The 18912-nt window shown below is 31.6% G+C and overlaps 3 protein-coding genes across 4 annotated transcripts; 2 read left to right on the forward strand and 1 right to left on the reverse strand.

The window, feature by feature from the left end:
- Positions 1 to 5238: 5238 nt before the first annotated feature.
- On the forward strand, positions 5239 to 12151 carry LOC148301680 (uncharacterized). The gene is made up of 6 exons (XM_088272879.1): positions 5239 to 5398; positions 6391 to 6712; positions 7600 to 7765; positions 7865 to 7962; positions 11096 to 11318; positions 11804 to 12151. The coding sequence occupies exons 1-6, from the start codon at positions 5392 to 5394 to the stop codon at positions 11984 to 11986; spliced, it is 999 nt and encodes a 332-aa protein (XP_088129005.1). The 5' UTR covers positions 5239 to 5391; the 3' UTR covers positions 11987 to 12151.
- A 782-nt stretch (positions 12152 to 12933) lies between these two features.
- On the reverse strand, positions 12934 to 14675 carry Polr1H (RNA polymerase I subunit RpI12). Of its 2 annotated transcripts, none has more exons than XM_088272881.1 (4): positions 14540 to 14675; positions 14309 to 14451; positions 13947 to 14172; positions 12934 to 13090 (listed from the first exon to the last, which is right to left on the reverse strand). In XM_088272881.1, the coding sequence occupies exons 2-4, from the start codon at positions 14436 to 14438 to the stop codon at positions 13066 to 13068; spliced, it is 381 nt and encodes a 126-aa protein (XP_088129007.1). In that variant the 5' UTR covers positions 14439 to 14451; positions 14540 to 14675; the 3' UTR covers positions 12934 to 13065. The 2 variants fall into 2 exon arrangements, with proteins under 2 accessions (XP_088129007.1, XP_088129006.1); XM_088272880.1 differs by having other exon boundaries at positions 14537 to 14655.
- Positions 14676 to 15754: 1079 nt separating this feature from the next.
- On the forward strand, positions 15755 to 16292 carry Mzt1 (Mitotic spindle organizing protein 1). The gene is made up of 2 exons (XM_088272882.1): positions 15755 to 15896; positions 15979 to 16292. Exon 2 carries the CDS (start codon positions 16002 to 16004, stop codon positions 16218 to 16220), a length of 219 nt encoding a protein of 72 aa, XP_088129008.1. The 5' UTR covers positions 15755 to 15896; positions 15979 to 16001; the 3' UTR covers positions 16221 to 16292.
- The last annotated feature ends 2620 nt before the right edge of the window (positions 16293 to 18912 follow it).

Consider the following 18912-nt stretch of genomic DNA (forward strand, 5'->3'; position numbering starts at 1 on the left):
TTATTTTGCGACACGTTAATGATAGACAACTGGCAATAATAGTGGGCAGATTATGATCAAATATTGTAACAATAAAAATAAATAAATGAATTTCGATCATTTTTTTTCGATCAAATTTAACCACGAGCAACTTTAAATAATAAGTGAGTATTATCAATAGCGCCCAACAGCCTGTGAGTACATTTCTGTGACATCACATTTCAATTGGACAATATTACTATTACAGATTAGTACTTACCTATACTTAAGCTATAGTCAATTCCTACAAATTTTTAAACTAATTGGTAACAAAAATCCACCAAAATATCATTTTTTATTCAATATTTATGCCCCCTTATTGAGGGAAAATAATAATAATAATAAGTATTATTTTTATTTATTATGAGTTGTTACAGGAATATAATAATTGAAAAATGACCCCTGATAGGGGAAAAGCAGCTTTTAGGTAGGTACTTCCATATTAACTTTGTAAATATTGGATTCAAATAAAATAAAATAAATAACTCTGATGATGTCGGTTATTACGAAACAACCCGGTTGCTGGTCAAATAAAATTCATGTGAAAAAATTACAAAGCTGTTGTTTTATTCTATAAAATAAAATATCGTAGGCTAAAAAATATAATTATTTTACTACCTAGAAAGTAGGATTTCAATTATTATTTTGAATTAAATGTACACAGAAAATGAAGATATTTTTCGGTATTTTACACATTGACGGATTGTAATAATATTTTAAGAGTTATGAAAACGTGATGGGAATTTAAAAGGCGTTAACAACGAAATTATGTTTATTTTATGAGATACAACGAATGGGTCGTAAAAATGAAAAATATCTTCAATGATATAAGAGAAACGCACAGAATAACAGTTTAACGAACAGCGCGTGTCATTAGGTTTATAGATTGGATAAAGCACGTACAAATTTGTGTTTTATTTTCCGGCGTCGTTTTAAAAATGTTGGAGCGAAAAAACCTTTGATATTCTCACCATAATTTGAAACCCTATCAAAACTTCCATCGCGAAAATGACACTTGAAATTTCTTCTTCGGGAACAAATTTCCTTTCCTATTTACTTTGAGCGTTGTAGCGAGTACAGGGAAAACTGCTAAATCGGAAAGCGATTACTGCCGGCAAAGTCTCGGAAGAAACTGATCACAAAGCCTTGACACAAAGTGAGTGAAATTTCAATTTTACTTTCTTCTTTGCATTAGAGGAGCAGCGTATAGGTAGGTTCTTGCATTATGCCTACTTAAATATGTACATGGTAATTGTCGAAGTACGGAATTGCACAATACTAGGTACCTTCCTTCTTAAAGTAATTTACTGCAAGACTGAGGGAAGGATCGGGCGACAAGCGAACACGAGTAACCACTTAAAATTTAAATACCTACGTATGTACCTACATACACACATATTTTTAGGTCGAGAGTCTTAACCTGAGTACTAAGTACAGGACACTTTATTTTATTTTATTTGAATATATGTACTTATATAAAAATAAAAATGAAAAACAATATGTATTATGAATTACACACCTCCTTTAACATCACAAATTCATTTAATTCAAAATGATGTTTTTTTCTATGATTGATTCGCCAGTCATCTATCAAATTTTAATTAAAATTTTATTTTTTAAATGCCGCTATTTGTTAAATTCTACAAATCTACATACCGTGTATAAAAATGACGAAGAATGCATCTAAACACGTGTTACAATTGATTTTAAGAAATACTGTATTGGTATTTACCAAATAAAATTTTAATAACAATGACGAATTTTTATACGTAATGAAATTTAATTCACGGTAATTTTTTTAAACTCCTTTATGTTATTTTATTTTTCATCTAATATTTTAGCTTAAACCAAAGACTCTTAGTGATTTTGAGCCCATTGATTCTTAGGAAATATTAAATTTATCAGTTACGCACTTTTAATAGAATCCGCGTTGTTCTTCATTAATTCTTCCAAAATTTATTTTCGTCCTTTCTCTGTACCCTTAATTTATAAAACTCCCCTCAAACTACGTTTAACTCGTGAAAGCCCCTAAACCAACTTTGATCACCTACCGTAAAAAAGTTACATGAATTTTTTAGACAAACAACCTACAAGGATTGAGACAGACCTCCATATTTTAAACGAAATTTTACAAAATGTCATTAAAATTGTAGAAAATAAATGTGTACATAGTATAATAGATATGTAAAATAAAGGATAAATTCAATCAGAAAAACAACAAACAAAGAATAATCTACGTAGGTATATAACAGGGGAAGCCAAATTTTTATAACTGCGGGCGACTTTTTTTAATTATAGGCTACCGTCTATCAATATCGTACATAGACATAGAGGCGATAGAATTATTCAAAAAATAAATGTATTGAATTATGTATGAATCTTTAAAAGAAGAAATTCGGTTTTTGGATTTGATCATTTAAAGCTCATCACTCCAATCAGTCCACAAAGTTTATTACGTACTGATTATTTCTAGCTCCTTATATATTTCACAATTTGACTTGACGAAATATAAATCGAGAAAAATCAACGAATACCATTGCAATCGAGTAACTGAAAAAATAACCAATAACCCATTAGTCACATCATATTAGTAAGAAAAGAAGTTTAAATTAAGAAGAATTATAGGTATACGTTTAATAGGTATGTATCTTTATTTAAAGGAAAATAATGATATCTTCTCACATAGTTATTAATTTTTAAATAAATAAAAAGTTCTTTTATTTTCTTATTATAAATGTGAAAAACATATCAATTTTTATATTTTATGTATACGCTATTTCAAATTTAATGGACGCGCTGCATGAATGGCTGTATATTTTCGCCAAGCTTTTCGTATCGCACATATCAGAGAGAAGGGCGATTAGAAATTATCTACGCGGTCGACGCTTTGGCCACACCTGATATAGTTATAAGTTACAGTTTATGCAACCAGAGGGCTCATACATACATTTATGGACGTCGAGTCAGACAGAATTTTGACAGACGCATCCCCATCCCCTTTCCCCACCACAACGGAAAAAGAGATACGTAATTATATTAATATTTTTTAATTAGTTGACTAACCATAATAGGTAATTCGTATTGTTTTATTTTGTTTTCGTAATTTTTACTATTCTTTGAATTTGAGCCGTATAAGCTAACAGAATGCTGTTAACTGCTCGCAAGTCATAAAGAAAACTTTCCCTTTAGTTACAATAACACCTCATTGTTTAGAGTTTAGAATAGTCCTCTTTAACAATTAACGCCGACTACGACAAACACTCTAAAAAAGTGAAAATTAAAAGCTTTTCATTCATAAAGAACCTAGACAAACATGTTTTCGATATCCCGTAATAAAGTAGACATACAACAATATAATAAGTAAAATAATAATAAAATATCAAAACAAAATAAAAATTGAACCTGCATGAAACCAAAAACAATCAAAAAAATATTTCCTTTTTATTTTAATATTTTTTGACAAAATACATTAAAATACATACAAATCATTTTACTTCACCACTACACTACAATAGAGCTTACAGATTCAAATGAAAGGTACAACGAAGTTTTGGAAATGTTCTTAGTAATATAAAAAAACATGATTGAAAAATTAATTAATGTTTTACTTAGTAAATACCACTATTTCTTAAAATCCACTGTGACAAGTGTTTCGATGCATTCCGTATCATTCTCAAAAACCATATAAATGATACGGATTGCATCGAAACACGTGTCACAGTAGATTTAAGAAATAGTGGTATTTACTAAGTAAAACATTAATTTAAAATGGATAGATTTAACCACAAAGTGACTGCCGAATCAATTAATGAAAAAACCTTTTGGAAAATCTGCAAGATTTTTTATATCTAGGAAGCATGTGGAAGCATAGATGGAAAAGTGAAGAATGAAGAAAGGCTGTTTTGGAAATGTTCACAGTAGGTAATGTAAAAAAAGCATAATTGAAAAAAATCTTTTGGAAAATTTGCAACATTTTTTATATCTAGGAAGCATGTGGAAGCAGAAATGGAAAAGATATTGAGAGAAGAGTTAATGCAGGGAATACAATAAATAGCGCTTTGAACAGTGTGATTGTAAATAAAAATACATATGTCCATGGAAGCCAAATTGGCGGTTCACAAAGAAGTGCTGGTACCGACACTGATGTTTGGAAGCGAAACATGGAACTGGTAAAAGAAGAATGAAAGCAGAGTGAACGCTGTTGAAATGTGCTCCCTCAGACGAATGGGTGGAAAAATCATCATATGACAGAATTAAAATGAACATGTAAGAAAGGAATGTAAGGCTAAACATGGGGTAGGTAATTAAAAATATTAAGAAGAGTTGTTTAAGGTGGTATGGACATGTGGAGCGAATGAATAACGAGAGAATGACTAAGAAAATATATGTGGCGAATGTGAGAGGAAGAACAGAACGAGTACGACCGAAAAAGACTTGGCACGATCATATCCATAAGAACCTAAAATCTGGTGGTGTAAAAAGTATGCGTAATCGGAGGGCATGTATAACTAGATGTATGAATGTGAAGGGAGCGAGGAGTGTATGTCATGATAGAAGAGTGTGGCGGTCCATCCTCTCCTCCTACCCCTGCAGAGAAACGGCGTGATGGTAGTAGTAGTAGTAGTCTTTCAGAAAATTTCCAGTGAGTTTAATATATGTACGTACATAGAACAAATATTAAATTACAACTTTATATGCTAATAATGAAATTGTCCGTTAAATAAACGTTTCTTGAACGAACATAAGCAAAAAAATACATTCCAAATTATTTCTTATTTTTGTTGGAAATTCGAAAAGTAACGATACTGGACTGCGTTTACATTGATTTCAATTTAGGAATCTTGATTGGGGTAAATGATGTTGTTTTTCTACAAACGATTTTTTAAATGGAAAAGTTAATTGATTTTTTTGTAGAAATTTGAGGATGATTTATTTTAAATCTTACAAAACTCATTTTATAAATATGTAGTCTGCTATATATCCAACATTTATCCTTAGGTTGACAAAAAATACGAGTGTTTGATAATGTCCTAAGAAGATGAAACGCGTCACGTATTAAGATATACATAAATAAATGTAGAATTCAATCCAACAAAAACCTTGTTTTATTTTGGATATATTCCCCAACAAAAATTACGAATTCGAAAATTGTAATTCCGAAAATCGGCGTCCAGCAAAGCTTATATTTATGATTTGTCTATGTTTAGTTGCGCACAAATTAGTTAGTCTTTGGTTGCGCATGCGCCGCAGGTCTGACGCTTCTGAATTCTAAAATACCGGCTGTCAATATTTCGAAGTAATTTCGAACTAGATTTATATATATTTTTTAAAAGTCTAAGTATAAATTGAATATAGTTTATTATAAGACGAAATATGGAGGGTAAGTGTTCGATATGATTATTTTAAGTGATATAGTATTAATAGCGATAGTCTTTTGCTTTAATGTTATTCAATTTTACAACATTTTGAGTGTGTCCAAATACTTGTTCACAAAATCTATTCAATTTTGTTTGTTATTATTTTTTATCAAAATTACTCGTAAACCAGTAGAGGCTTTTAAATAAAATTAAAATACATTACTCCATAGATTATTTATGAATCTAGTTTACATACTTATTTGTTAAGTTATTCATTTCTTAAATATCTTCATTATTTTCTTTCTCTAATTTTTGATGTTTAGATTTAATGACTTCGAGTTAGCATCTCACACTATTCATTTTCACCATAACATGGTAAAGTACTATCTATTGTTTAAAATTCTACGTCATTAATAATAGGTACCTTGACAAGAAACGTATGGTTTGTTCATTAATGTTAAATTTACAGACCCAATTAGATATATCATCCCAATTAAATTTGTTTCTTCCTATTTTGTTGATTCTAATATTATTTGGCTTCCATTTGTTATTTGGCCCAAATAAGCAGGTGCCTCATTTAACCTGCAGCCCAATTGGGTAGAATTGATTTTTTTTTATTAGGGAATTTTACAGAATAGTCAGAATAGTAATTATAAATCGGGTCATTCACATAAATGAGTTACACAAAATAAGTTTTTTTTTTAAATATATTTTTTCAAAGGAATTAACCGCAAAGCCTCTACATTTAAAGCCTTGTCTGCAGGTAGGATAGTAAGGATAGGGAAGGTAAATGTAAAAAATACACCACAAACATCCAGACCAATTGAAAATTAATCTTTCTTGAATTTATTTTGCACTTGGCTGGAATCGAACCCGCGACGCCAGCTTTGCAGTCAAGCGTCTACCAAACTATGCCACTGCTCCTGTCCTATTTTCTATTCCAGTATCCGGATCAAAGCTTAAGTCAAAGCCAAATTGTATGAAACTGACTTATTATAATCATCAATATTTCTAGGCGAAGATCAAGCAGTCGATGTTGCCACACAGGAAGCAGTAAGTAATGAAGCCATCAATACCGAAGTTTCGGAGCAGGAAACTGGTCCCGTGGAATCCACGGAACAACCTTACGAAGAGCCGCCTCCTCAAGAGGGGCTGAGCGATGTACAGGAACCGGCTGCCGAAGCGCAAGAAGAAACCAGTCCCCAGGAAGAAGAGGCCGCTCCTCCTCCAGCCGCGCCTCCTAGCAAACCCGAAGAGTTCTCCGTGGAGAAGGTCTTGGACAGGAGAGTCAGAAACAGTCGTGTTGAATACTTGCTTAAGTGGAAAGGCTACTCTGAGTAAGTCATTAACCTTTTGTTTATGAACTACTTTTAAAAAAATACTCTAGAGACTTGTATGTATGTATATCGCTCACTCCTTCCAAGAACGTCATAAATCAAAAATTGTCAATTTTCAGTTGTGCATGTTTTCGGAATGCTCAGAAAATGTACTATATCTCAGCAAAAGCTGCATATTTTTAACTTAATATATACCCGCTACAGGGCAGAAAGTGTTGTTTTTGCATTTTGAAGAAAATGTATTGCTTAATTATTTTAAAAAAATACTAAATATTTTTCAAATGGAGAAAAAACCTCTAGGTTTTACCTAAAAAGATCTGTTGCACAGTAAAAAATTTAATAAGTGGCTTGATATTTTTAATACATTGCATTAAATTTTTAAGCTTTAAAAATGTTCTCCTGAAAAATCAAGTTTTTTTATTTATGACGTTCTTGAAAGGAGTGAGCGATATGTTATCGGTAGCTCATGTTAACTTATACATGCTTGTTTGACCAGAGTATCTCTGACATCCTCTAGGCATTTTAGCTTCTTCACCTACAGCTTCTGTTTCCTATCAAATATATTCATCTTCCAAGTAACTAAAAACTAATTAATCATAACACTGCTTCGAAAGAAGATCGTATCCTGCTGGATTTAAGGAAAAAATAATACATTAAACGCTGTACATCATATTGTAATATATATATAAATTTAAAAAAATTATAACTAACTAACTGAACATCACGCCGCCTTCCGCAGGGGTAGGCAGAGGATAGAACGCCACACCAATCTGTCTTTGCAAACATCTTCACCTCTCCCGCATTCATGCATACTTCAGCACTTAATATTTAGTTAACAAGCGCTGGGGATTTACAATGTATACTTATTTAGCGTTACTCTATTTCAGTGAAGACAACACTTGGGAACCAGAAGACAACCTGGACTGTCCAGAATTAATATCTGCTTATGAGGAGGCACGCACAAAACGAGAAGCCTTAGAGAAAAAGGAGAGAAGAAAACGAGCTCACATTCCAATAGGCGATGAAAGATTTAAGAAGAATAAGTCCATTGAGGTTCGTTAATCATATGGCAACATTAATTGTATATCCAATAATTGTTTAGTAAAGATAAGTTTTGTTTTAAACAGTAGATTAATTTTATTTTAATTACAGGAAGAAGTGAAACCACGCGGATTTGATCGAGGTTTGGAACCTGAAAAAATAGTTGGAGCTAGTGATATAACTGGAGAGCTGATGTTCTTAGTAAAATGGTGAGTATTTTGGATGTTTATTGCTTATTAATAATGACTACCATGACAAGAAAAAGCGGGAAACGGAGAAGGATGAGCGGGGAATGGTGACATTGGAGAGCATTTGTAGAGATGACCAAACCCAGAGCCGGGACGTATCGTCGGAGAAAAGAATTGACAAAAAGAAAACAGCAAATCTCTGTGAATAGTAGTAGTACAGGCAACCATCCGTCTTCTCATGTGCTGGTGATGCAACACTCAGTAAGAAGGCAGTTAATAAAGACCATCATTTTCTCTGGTGACCAGTTGGCCCCATCCCTTGCACCTCCAGTTTGTGGGAATCCCGTGAGTTTACTGGTTCGCTCGCTGTCTTCTAAGCTTTTGACTCTCTAACTAGAGGTCGTCATAGGATGCTCTACCTTTCTTTAATGAGGCCTCTCCTGGTTGTCCTGTCCTTGACAGGATCTTCCCATTGGTCCATTAATTTCATTAATCCATCATTTTCATATATAGTAATATTTCATATTTCTTAAATAGTAAGAAATGGCTTCAGGTCACATTTACAGCAAAGGCATTGTGCAAAATGGAAATCCAAACTTACTGCTATATCAAATGACTTCCCTTTTTATCCCTTATCTGCATACAGTGATGCATGGGGCAATGCGTCATATTGAGTCAGTGTTTTCTTGATTTTTTATTATATGAAGCTTAGGTAAACAGTCCTGCGCTTCAGTTATCAATCCAAGGGTGATATTAAATCAATTAAAAGTGAAAAAGCAATTAAATTTATTTTAACATTTTTAAAAATCTATCTCGGGACCTCCAGCACGATAACCAAAAAGCGATAGATACATTGCCAAACATTCACCATTCTGAGACCATACATAATTACTACTCTTTTAAAACTATATATTTTATGTGATAATGAACAAAACGCATACGAGTTCTACAACCATCTGTTGAAATCATCTGTCTAGGGTACTGAGATAAAGGACTCATATATATAGTAGGTACTCATATATCGCCCACTCCTTTCAAGAACGTCATAAATCAAAATACTTGATTCTTCAGGAGATCGTTTTTAAAGTTTAAAAAAATAATAAAACATATTTAAAATAAATACCAAGTCACATAGTAATTTTTTTACTATGCAACAGATCGTTTTAGGTAAAACCTGAAGGTTTTTTCTCAATTTGAAAATTATTTAGTATATTTAAAAAAATATTTAAACATTACCTTTTGATTTATGACGTTCTTGCTCAAAATTTCAGTAATTGTGCGTGAAGTATGTCAAAATATGTCATTATTATCACTAAAACAAATAGAATTTGCAAGTCTGAAATTGAAGTATCTTGAGATAATTTCATTCCAAATAAGCAGTTATACCTAAAAATAATCATGGAGTTCAAATAAAAAATATGGGTTTGGGATTTTTTTGGTTTTAAGGATAAAACACAGATGGAGGCAATACAATTTTACTCTCTCAAAAATTTCCAAAAAGTTAATGGTGACAATTACAATGCTCGTAGATATATAATACAACATACAACAGATAATAATATGAAGTTTAAAAAAAATATAAGCTACTGTATAAAACAGTTTTTGATAACACTAAAGGCACAGTTGCTTTTTTAATTTAAAAAGTTTTATAAACCTTTGATATTCAATTTTTTTCAATAAGTTGCATAAGGTCATTCTTTTTAGCGTCTAAATCTTAGGCTTTTGGACGAAAGCAGGCTTTAGCGGTATATTTTTACATGGCTTAGGTTTTATTATAATGATGGCCTCTATAAATTCTGTTTCCCCATAAGATTCCCCATTATAAAATAACGAACTAGGGGAATCTCTTTAAATTCGCATCACTTTAATCTGTTTAAATTGAACAGGTTCATTTGGCTTATTTTTGAGGACACGGAGATGACCAACGTCAGAGGCCAAAAGTTTTAAATCAAAGAAGTCTTCAAATGAAAGTTTATTTATAGAAAATGGTGTTGTTCTTTTTGCTGTTCTAATTAATGAAATAAGACCTTCTGGCGTATAAATTGGCCCACTTTTCAGTGCTTGTTTTATTTTTCTCTCAATTAAAGAGTGAACGGAATCCCCTTCATTCTGGGTATGGCCCTTTATCAAAAATTTATGTGTGATTGAATCGATAATGTATTTGCGGGCAGCAAAAATGTATGCAGCTTACAAAAATTGGTTCTTCTGCTGTCCACTGCAATTATCAGAATAGAAAATAACATCTTTAGATGTTTTTCTTTGATCGGTTTTCTGCTTCTTGTTGCCGGCTGAAGAATATCATCATTGACACAACTGAAATCGAGTTTGCTTTTAACTCGGTAAATCGGTTTTCCCGAAACAATCACAAAATATAATAAAGACATTAACGAACTTCATTGACTGCATATTTAGTATACGTACATTTTTTTTACCTTTACTGTCGGATGTATTTCTACATAAAGCATCTTTTTGGCATTGTTTTACAACTTTTATTGCTAATTTTATCAACATTTTTCCCTCGAAAGGTCATAATGATGAATGTAGAAAGGACAAACGTAAATTACCAATTTAAGAAGTGCAGAAAGACGCATGCTGCAATTTGTAGCAACTTGCAAATAGTAGATTGTTTTACTGGCAATAATGACACATTCCTAAATAAACTGCACATTTTTCTTATAGTGGACGAATTATTCTTTGGAAAAGTGTCATAAAACAAATTAGTTCAAATCCGCTTTGTAAAAGGAAGAAAGTTTTATTGACAATAGTGTCATAAGTTAAAAAAATACAGTCGATGTCACGCTTTTACTGTGCAAGAACGTCATAAATCAATATAAACCAGACAGGACGCTATTTGTTTTCTTTGCAATACTGACACAAAACAAAATAATACATTCTTGATACAAAACTATTAATTAAAAATGGTCTTACCTTTTGCGCAACACTGTATTATGCCGAAATACAAAAACAATACTTTCTGCCCTGTAGCGGGAAATATTAAGTTAAAAATTTGCCGCTTTTGCTGGGATATAGTATATTTTCTAGGCATTCCGAAATCATGCATAACTCAAAATTGACAAATTTTGATTTATGACGTTCTTGAAAGGAGTGAGCGATATGTTGTAAAATAAAAATAAGTAATATTACTGTGTTTTAGGTATGACTGTGAAGAGTTAGACCTGTTATCAGCTAAACTTTTGAATCAGCGTGTTCCGGAATTTGTGATTAGCTACTACGAAGAGAAATCAGGATGGGGAAGGGTGAGACATGCAGGCAGAATTCCGAGAGAGCTACCCGACCTGCCAGATGTTCCAGAACCAACTCCCACCAACCCAACAACCAGGAATATCAAGCGTGATATGGGAGCAATAGAATCAGAGGTTGGTCAACCCATTCCTTTTGAAATCAGTATGATCTAATATACAGTGCCTCTCTATATTTGCAGTTTTGCATATTCACGGGTGTTGTATTCTCCGGTGTAGTTTTGATGTTTGAAATTCAGAAAACTTACATGATAAGTTTTAGAAAATTAGTTTAGTAATACTAGATCACTGGATATATATGGCCACAAACTAATAAACATTCTTATTATCTTTAAAAAATATTTTCACTGATGATATATAAACTTTTGCACATATTGAAATCATAGCATTTTTCTTCATTTGGTACACGATCAACTCAGTCACCACACGGGCACCATATTTATCCCAATGTCTTCTTGCCCTCCAATTCCCCCCATTTATTCACCTCTGTTCCATGGCTATGATCGCCATCTTACACAATATAAACTAAAACTTACCCTACTCACTCATAGAAATTTTGTTTTTTTTCTTCATAGTTTTAACCATTTAAATTAATGTTTTAGGCAAATATTGAACCCGAGGTACCACAAGAAGAAGCTTCAACTGCAGCAAAGGAAACAGATACAGAATTTTCATCTTTAATTACTAAGACTGAATCAATTATAGATAAAGACACACCTTTACCTATGGATACATCAATAGATATACCGGTTGATGAGTCTATGGAACAATCCATCCCAGAATAAACAATAAAGCAATATATTAATCTATGAAGAAGTATAATCGTGAAATTTTATTTATACAATAAAAAACATCACATCATAAATCAATACATGTACTTTAACTGCATGTTTATTATTTTAAATATTATGTATTCTATAATGTATATAAAAATACTGTTTTAGTTTGAAGCTGTTATTTTTTTCAATCATCAGCAGTCTTCCTTTGGCTTCCTTTACCTTTTCCTTTTGAGCATAGCACTTTTTTTTGCTACGCATATATTTTAAATATTTGTTACACCTTTTTGAAATTACATACAATGTAAAAAAGATAGATATTCAGCAAAAAAACATTTTGAAATCACATACAATGTGAAAAAGATATTTTGCTGTTGTTAAAAAAGATAGTTAACAACAGCAAAAAAAAATGTGTTGCAACCTTTTGTTTTTATTCTAACTAAACTAAATTTTCTGTTCTAACTAAATTTTCTACACCTTCATGGTAACTTGTACAAGTACAAATAAATATAATTAAAATGTAACTTTGTTTTTAAATCACTATAAACTTTTATAGTGATTTTAAAACAAAGTTACATTTTAATTATAAAATGGAAAATCACAAAGTTAGTGCTCCAAATATAAATTATATACAAATAAATAACCCCAATTACCCTAGCTATTCTCCTATTTCTACCTACTATTATAACAAATATATTACTCTCATAGAACAGACAAGTCTCTGGCACAGGACTGATCACCCTGCTTTTCATATACATAATCAACTATATTGAACTAACACCGTGTTGTTAGATAAAGGCCAGAAGAGGAATAAGACTTAACACAGTGCAATGTCTATATATTTTGACAACGTTCCGGAAAGTTTTGATAACCAAAACTCAGTGAATGTAAAATAAGGACCAGAATTTTACAACAGATACACATTCTTAAACTTTTATCGATCAATAAAATGGGATTCATTTAATAATAATCATTTTACTCAAGTCGCTTTCTCTCAGGTAAAAAAAAACACAATTTACATAAATACTCATCTGATTTAATAATTTAGTAAAAAAAACACAACACTTATGATTCGGAACCAACAACGCTTAAGAATTTTCAGTTTCCTTGAACCTGGAAAAATAAAATAAAAATATATTAACCTCTACAGTGCTAAAATGTTAATGAGTTTTTTTCTCAATAGTGAGTTTTGTAATATAAAAAAAAACTATTTAAATAAAATTTATACCATGAATATATGTATGTACAATATTATAAACAACAGCGAAATTTTAATACATAATGTGGTTGTCAATCATGGGTGGGATGGTGAATGTTACAGTGTATAAAGATCACTTAAACTAGCCAGTAAGAGGTCATAAGCTCTGTCTTCCATATTCCTGCCTCATCTATATAAGATATGGATGATGAAATAATAATAACGTCAAAATCAATAACGACTTCTTTAAAAGAAGTCTATTTAATTTAGTTTATGGATTTGATCACTTTAAGCTAATCACACCATTATGGGTGCACTAATTTGGTTATATATTGCGAATCTCTAGCTCCTTATATATTTACACCAGTAAACCTTTTTTCGAGATATGTATACAAATAGGTTTTGCAAAATTATTTTTACATTATATTTTTAAAATTATACTAAAAGATTGCAAGTGTTTACATTATTGCCAGTTTTTCATTAACCCCGACCCTAATCATACTTTGACAGTCTGCCGCCTGACCCTCAGTATGCTGATCTCAAGTAACCGCAAACCCAATTTCGATCTGTATGTTTTTTAGCATTTCTCGAGCTCCATCAAAAGTAAGCAAATAGAATGCTTATAAGTGACTCCCGCTCTCTACTGACAGTGTGTAAAATACGCTTTGAAGCGTTTCCCACAAACAATGTGTTAAGATTTAAGTATTCCGTGTAACTGTAATAATAAATTATAATAAGTATTCAGTGTGACTGTAATAATAAATTACTTACTTGCATTTGGTGCATGTGTAGAAAACTGTTTGACCTTCATCCGCAGATCTCAGTTGCAAAGTGGCATAGGACATTCTTTCATTATTACACTTTGGACATCTCCTTTCGACAATAGGTCCTTCCTCTTCTTCCTCTAATGCTTCTTTCTTAACCTTTTTCTTTTTTGTTTTATCTTCTTGAGTAGTGTTGAATAATAGTGTGTACTTTACTTTCATATCACCAAATACTAAGAAAATAATTTCCGTTTTAACAACAACCAAAAAACACTGCAGATTATGGTTTTAGTAACCACAGTCTACAAAACTGCTAACATGCCAGGAAAAGAAAATCTTTAAAAGTTATTTATAATAGTAAATATTTACCTTCCGGGCCATAGTTTGCTTTGCACGTGTAACAATTGACTCCACCTCTATCCGTTAATAATGGCAATATTGAACCGCATTTTGGGCAAAACCCTGGGATAGCGTTAAATATACTGCTTTCTTTTTCCATTATTCAATTTAACCTCAAATATACGAAAAAAATAATTTAAACATCTGTCAAACACTAAATTTAAAATATTTAGGGCTAAGTTCTGAACAAAGACTAACTACTTTGTATATTCTGAATTAACCGTCCGACTAGCTTTTAGTTGTAGTCACGTTGTAGAAATTCGCAATCGAAATTGAAATTTATTGAAATGTCAGTTATACCCATGCACAGAATTTTGACAGTTTACTTGTCACCCGTAATGATCATCAGGGGGGGTCGACTCGTAAACGTCAGATTGTTCAAAAAACGACCAGAAAATGACGAGACACACTAATGCACTAACAAAAACACCAAAACGGGAACGAAAAATACGAGATACCAACAAGTTGTTCAAATATTTCAAATAAATATAGACAGACTATGGTTATAGACAATTATCGATAGAAAAATAGAAATCCGTCTATGAAGAACTTCATAATATTGAGTATTATGCCAAAGTTAAAGTTAAATTTTGCGTATGAAAGTGTAGTTTTTCTTACTTAACACAACGCTCCCTTGAACTTCTGCAGCACCCCCCAAATGCAAAAAATTTAAAAACGCCTAGCCAGACTTCCAAAACGCCCACAAAGGGGCGCTGGCACCCCCGTTAAGAAACATAACTTCAGAAAGTGGTGGGCACTCCTTCCGCCCTTTTAAAATATTGTATTTTCTAGAATTTTAAATATAATATAGTAATTTGAAAATTCTATCGTTTTTGTTTTTGCTGAAAAGCCTTATGTTTATACATAGTTTGGGATAATAATTTCAAAAAAGTTACCATTACCATTTACCATTGTAAGGCTGAGTTGAGTAACCATTATTAATCGCCTGAACTCTTTTTATAAATGTCGCGTTTTAGCCGTGACCTTTCTATTTATGTTTACACTGAAATAAATAAATTTAGATAGTGAAATATCTTCTTTGTAATATTAATATTATAATTTTGAAAATATGTAATACAACAAATTTCAATATAAATACCATTTAACCTGAAAAATGTATGATAAATATTTCGGCGGGTGGATTTGACATTCAGCCGCGGCGAAGTCACGCCCAGCCGGGAGCTTAGTACTTCTAGCCGTTTACGTCACTTCCGGCCGCTGGCGAATATCACTTCCAGCCATAAAAAATCGAGGTAGTTGGCGGTCTTTATATAAAATAATTAGTCTGTGGTGATCATTCAATCTTTTATAAACGCAACGCAAACATGCGGTTTTGTATGTAAGTACCTAATTATACTATAGGGGCCTGCTGGCAACATATTAAAACAACCGAACCTAACTGTCAATCCTGTGTATATTGTTTGTGTCAATCCATTACATATTTTGTATTTTAGACTTTGTTTTTCATGAACAAATTTAACAATAATTGTTCATTAAAGTTGAAGCGTTTTACTCACCATATTTCTAAGGATCCAAATTATACACCGGATACCTAATAGTAAGTTTTTTTAAAGCATTACTTTAGCAACTGTTAAACGCAATTACTACCTCCACTACAATTATTTTTTTTCTATTTTCAGATTACTAGCTATATTTTCTAAATATGACGTCCGAAAAAGATATGCAACTATCTCAAGCCAAAGATATATTCCATAATTTATTTCAAATATCCAAATTGATGAACACTGGATTGGACAAGGAATCCTTGGTTTTATGCGTACGACTTTGCGAATTGGGCATAAATCCTGATGCGTTGGCCTCAGTTATTAAAGAAATCAGGAGAATGGCGGAAGTTGAACATCAAAATAAACCTATAGAATAGCTTTAAATGAGTTTTTTTCACGAGATATCACAAACCTAACTAGTAAATAAAGAAGTATTATTATACACAGTACTCTATCTTATTCTTTCTAATTCTACAAACTGTCGAAAATATGTGACCCGAAAACATCATGTGTGAACATACCTTAATACGAGAAATAGCGACCAGCTTTGTTATAATCTTTAGAAGTATAAGTACTGACTAAAGATTTATTTTCGTAGTAGCAGCGGTGGCAAACAGCCGTCACTCCTATATATATGATTGAATTATGCGATGTTCATTGAACTTAATGTTATCTGAGTAACATTCATTAATAAAACAAGCAAAAATAAATTTTCCAGTCACAAAGAGGATTTTCTTTTATTTGTAAAAAGACTTGTATTAATTTCAAGTAATCTTAAATATCTTAAAAAAAAATAGTAAAATTTTAAGCTCATCAGTATTAAAGCTAACTCAAAATTTATGTTGAAAAAATACATAAATCGTCTTTCACCACTATTTTCATTAATTTATTTGAGGTGCAGCAATATGTCCACTAAATGTAGTTTTGAAATATGTAATGAAGAAGGAAAAGTATATAGATATATTATTTAAAATAAAAAAATGGATATACGAAATATAATAATATGGGGATATATAAAAACAATGACATTGTTAACTAGATCAACTAATGTCATTGCATTTACAAAACTTTGTAAAAAGGAAACATTTTAGCTCAGAGATGCAGATACTGTGTTTTGTTTTTTAATGTCTTTAGCATTAAATATAAAATAATAACATACATAAATAAGAATGGGAGAATGTAAAGTGCAAAAATAATTAATAAAACATTTGGTTTTTTTTATAAATTATAACTTTATTTTAGAAAATCTCTTTATAAAATATAAAATGATCAATATCACAGCCAAAGAAATTTCTATAAAATTAATGGAGATATTGCAGAACCAACAATGACATTTTCTCATGGAGGGACCCTTACACATCAGCTTATGCTTGCCCCAAGTGCCCTAGCGATTGCTGCCACTCTCCTTTTCCTACCTACTATTCCTTCTCAACTTCCTTTTCCATATAGCAAAAATGTTCTTCACTCTCTCATACTCATACATATTCTAGATTCGAGAATTTGGAGCACAAAGCTGCAAATCTTGCCTTCATATAATTGATTATCAAGTGCATTCATAGGATATGGCGGGCTATGTATCATTGGGTGCGCGGCTGTCCAAACTCAAAACACAGTACATAAGGGACATTTTTTTATAGTATGATTTTTTTTGCATTTTTGGACTTAGTAGATTCTACTTAGTCCAAAAATGCAAAAAAAAACGTACTACAAAAAAAATGTCCCTTGCTGTGTTATAAGTTTGGACAGCCGTGCGGATGAAGATTTTTAAAATGCGAATGACAAAATTTGCACAGTAGTCCCTAATACTCAAACCTCAATAGGTTCTCTCTCTCTTTAACCCTTATCCGCACCCAATGGTGCATAGGGCACTGCATCATTTCGACGTAATGTTATCTTGATCGTTAATTATATGAAGGCAAGGTAACACTCCGCGCTTCAGGGACCAGTCCAGAGTAATATTAAATAAATATTAGAGTGTTAAATCACTAATATTTATTCTCACTCCCCCTGGGAATCGAACCTGGGACCTCCAACACGGTAGCTAAACACGCTGACCATTACACCACGGAGGCAGACTATACATATTACATTATAAAATGAAGATTAACTAAAATTTATGTAAATGAGATGATAAACAAGTGATATTAGTGAAAAGTTTTGATACAGAATATATGAGTTTAATTCATAATTTTAAAAAAAATCTTATCAAAACAGAAGAAAAATATTTAATTAAAAATTGGATAATTATTTTTCTAAACTCAATACATATATAATACCTCAATGATTAGTCAATATGAACCATCAGTTTCCAATGCCTAATGGCTTATCCAAGGCACGGGATGCCTATACAACCAGTAATGCCATGCTATAAACTAACAAAAAGGTCACTTTGGTGCTAAAAAAAAAACAATTTTCATTTTAAGCCAACATTTACTAATACAAAATATTTGAAATACCGTAAAGTGGGTATACATTGCACCAAAATACTGCATTTTTTCAAAAAATTGTCTATTCAGATCAGGTTTTTTACTTTTTCTGAGGTTTCAACTATTGCAATGTAATAACACATATACCTGTAACATGTCTGATACGTTTTTAAATTTTTATCTATTTTGCCTGTATTTTTTTTTTATATTTATATTTTGGTGCAAAATATCCCGGGGTAAAGTACAACTTTGCACCATGATATTTTCTCTACACTTTTCGTACTAGAATCCAAATTTATGCAAAGTAAAGGCTATCCTACAAGTTTTGTTGCACCTTATGAAGGGTTTTGGCTCACAGTTCACTAAATGCAGATTATAATATTGTATAATTATGGAAAAATAAGACACTTGATAGAATTTTTTTTTTGAAAATTTTAAAAAATCTAGCAAAAATGTTTTTTTTTTCAATACTGAAGGTTTAAAATTATATAAAATAAAAGGTGGATATTAAAACATTATCGTACTACATAGGTAATAGGAATTAAAATTAAATTAGGTCTAAATATGGTCAAGTTCCGGGACGGTAAAGAAACCTCTTTTGGATTGCATTTTTGGTTCTTTTATGGAACCCACTACATCCTTC

Source organism: Brachycentrus maculatus, unplaced genomic scaffold (assembly GCF_059751285.1).
Source record: "Brachycentrus maculatus isolate JH-2025_06_01 unplaced genomic scaffold, ASM5975128v1 h1tg000529l, whole genome shotgun sequence".
Classification (NCBI taxonomy): Eukaryota; Metazoa; Arthropoda; class Insecta; order Trichoptera; family Brachycentridae; genus Brachycentrus; species Brachycentrus maculatus.

What these genes read in the sequence shown, in the direction of transcription:
- Polr1H (XM_088272881.1), bottom strand. Translation starts at nt 14,438, where the DNA reads ATGGAAAAAGAAAGCAGTATATTTAACGCTATCCCAGGGTTTTGCCCA. An exon ending in AGCAAACTATGGCCCGGAAG is followed by an intron (nt 14,173 to 14,308) that starts GTAAATATTTAC and finishes TTATTTTCTTAG; the next exon opens with TATTTGGTGATATGAAAGTA. An exon ending in TACACATGCACCAAATGCAA is followed by an intron (nt 13,091 to 13,946) that starts GTAAGTAATTTA and finishes TTATTTTTCCAG; the next exon opens with GTTCAAGGAAACTGAAAATT.
- LOC148301680 (XM_088272879.1), top strand. An exon ending in AGAAGAATAAGTCCATTGAG is followed by an intron (nt 7,766 to 7,864) that starts GTTCGTTAATCA and finishes TTTTAATTACAG; the next exon opens with GAAGAAGTGAAACCACGCGG. An exon ending in TGGGAGCAATAGAATCAGAG is followed by an intron (nt 11,319 to 11,803) that starts GTTGGTCAACCC and finishes TTAATGTTTTAG; the next exon opens with GCAAATATTGAACCCGAGGT.
- Mzt1 (XM_088272882.1), top strand. Translation starts at nt 16,002, where the DNA reads ATGACGTCCGAAAAAGATATGCAACTATCTCAAGCCAAAGATATATTC.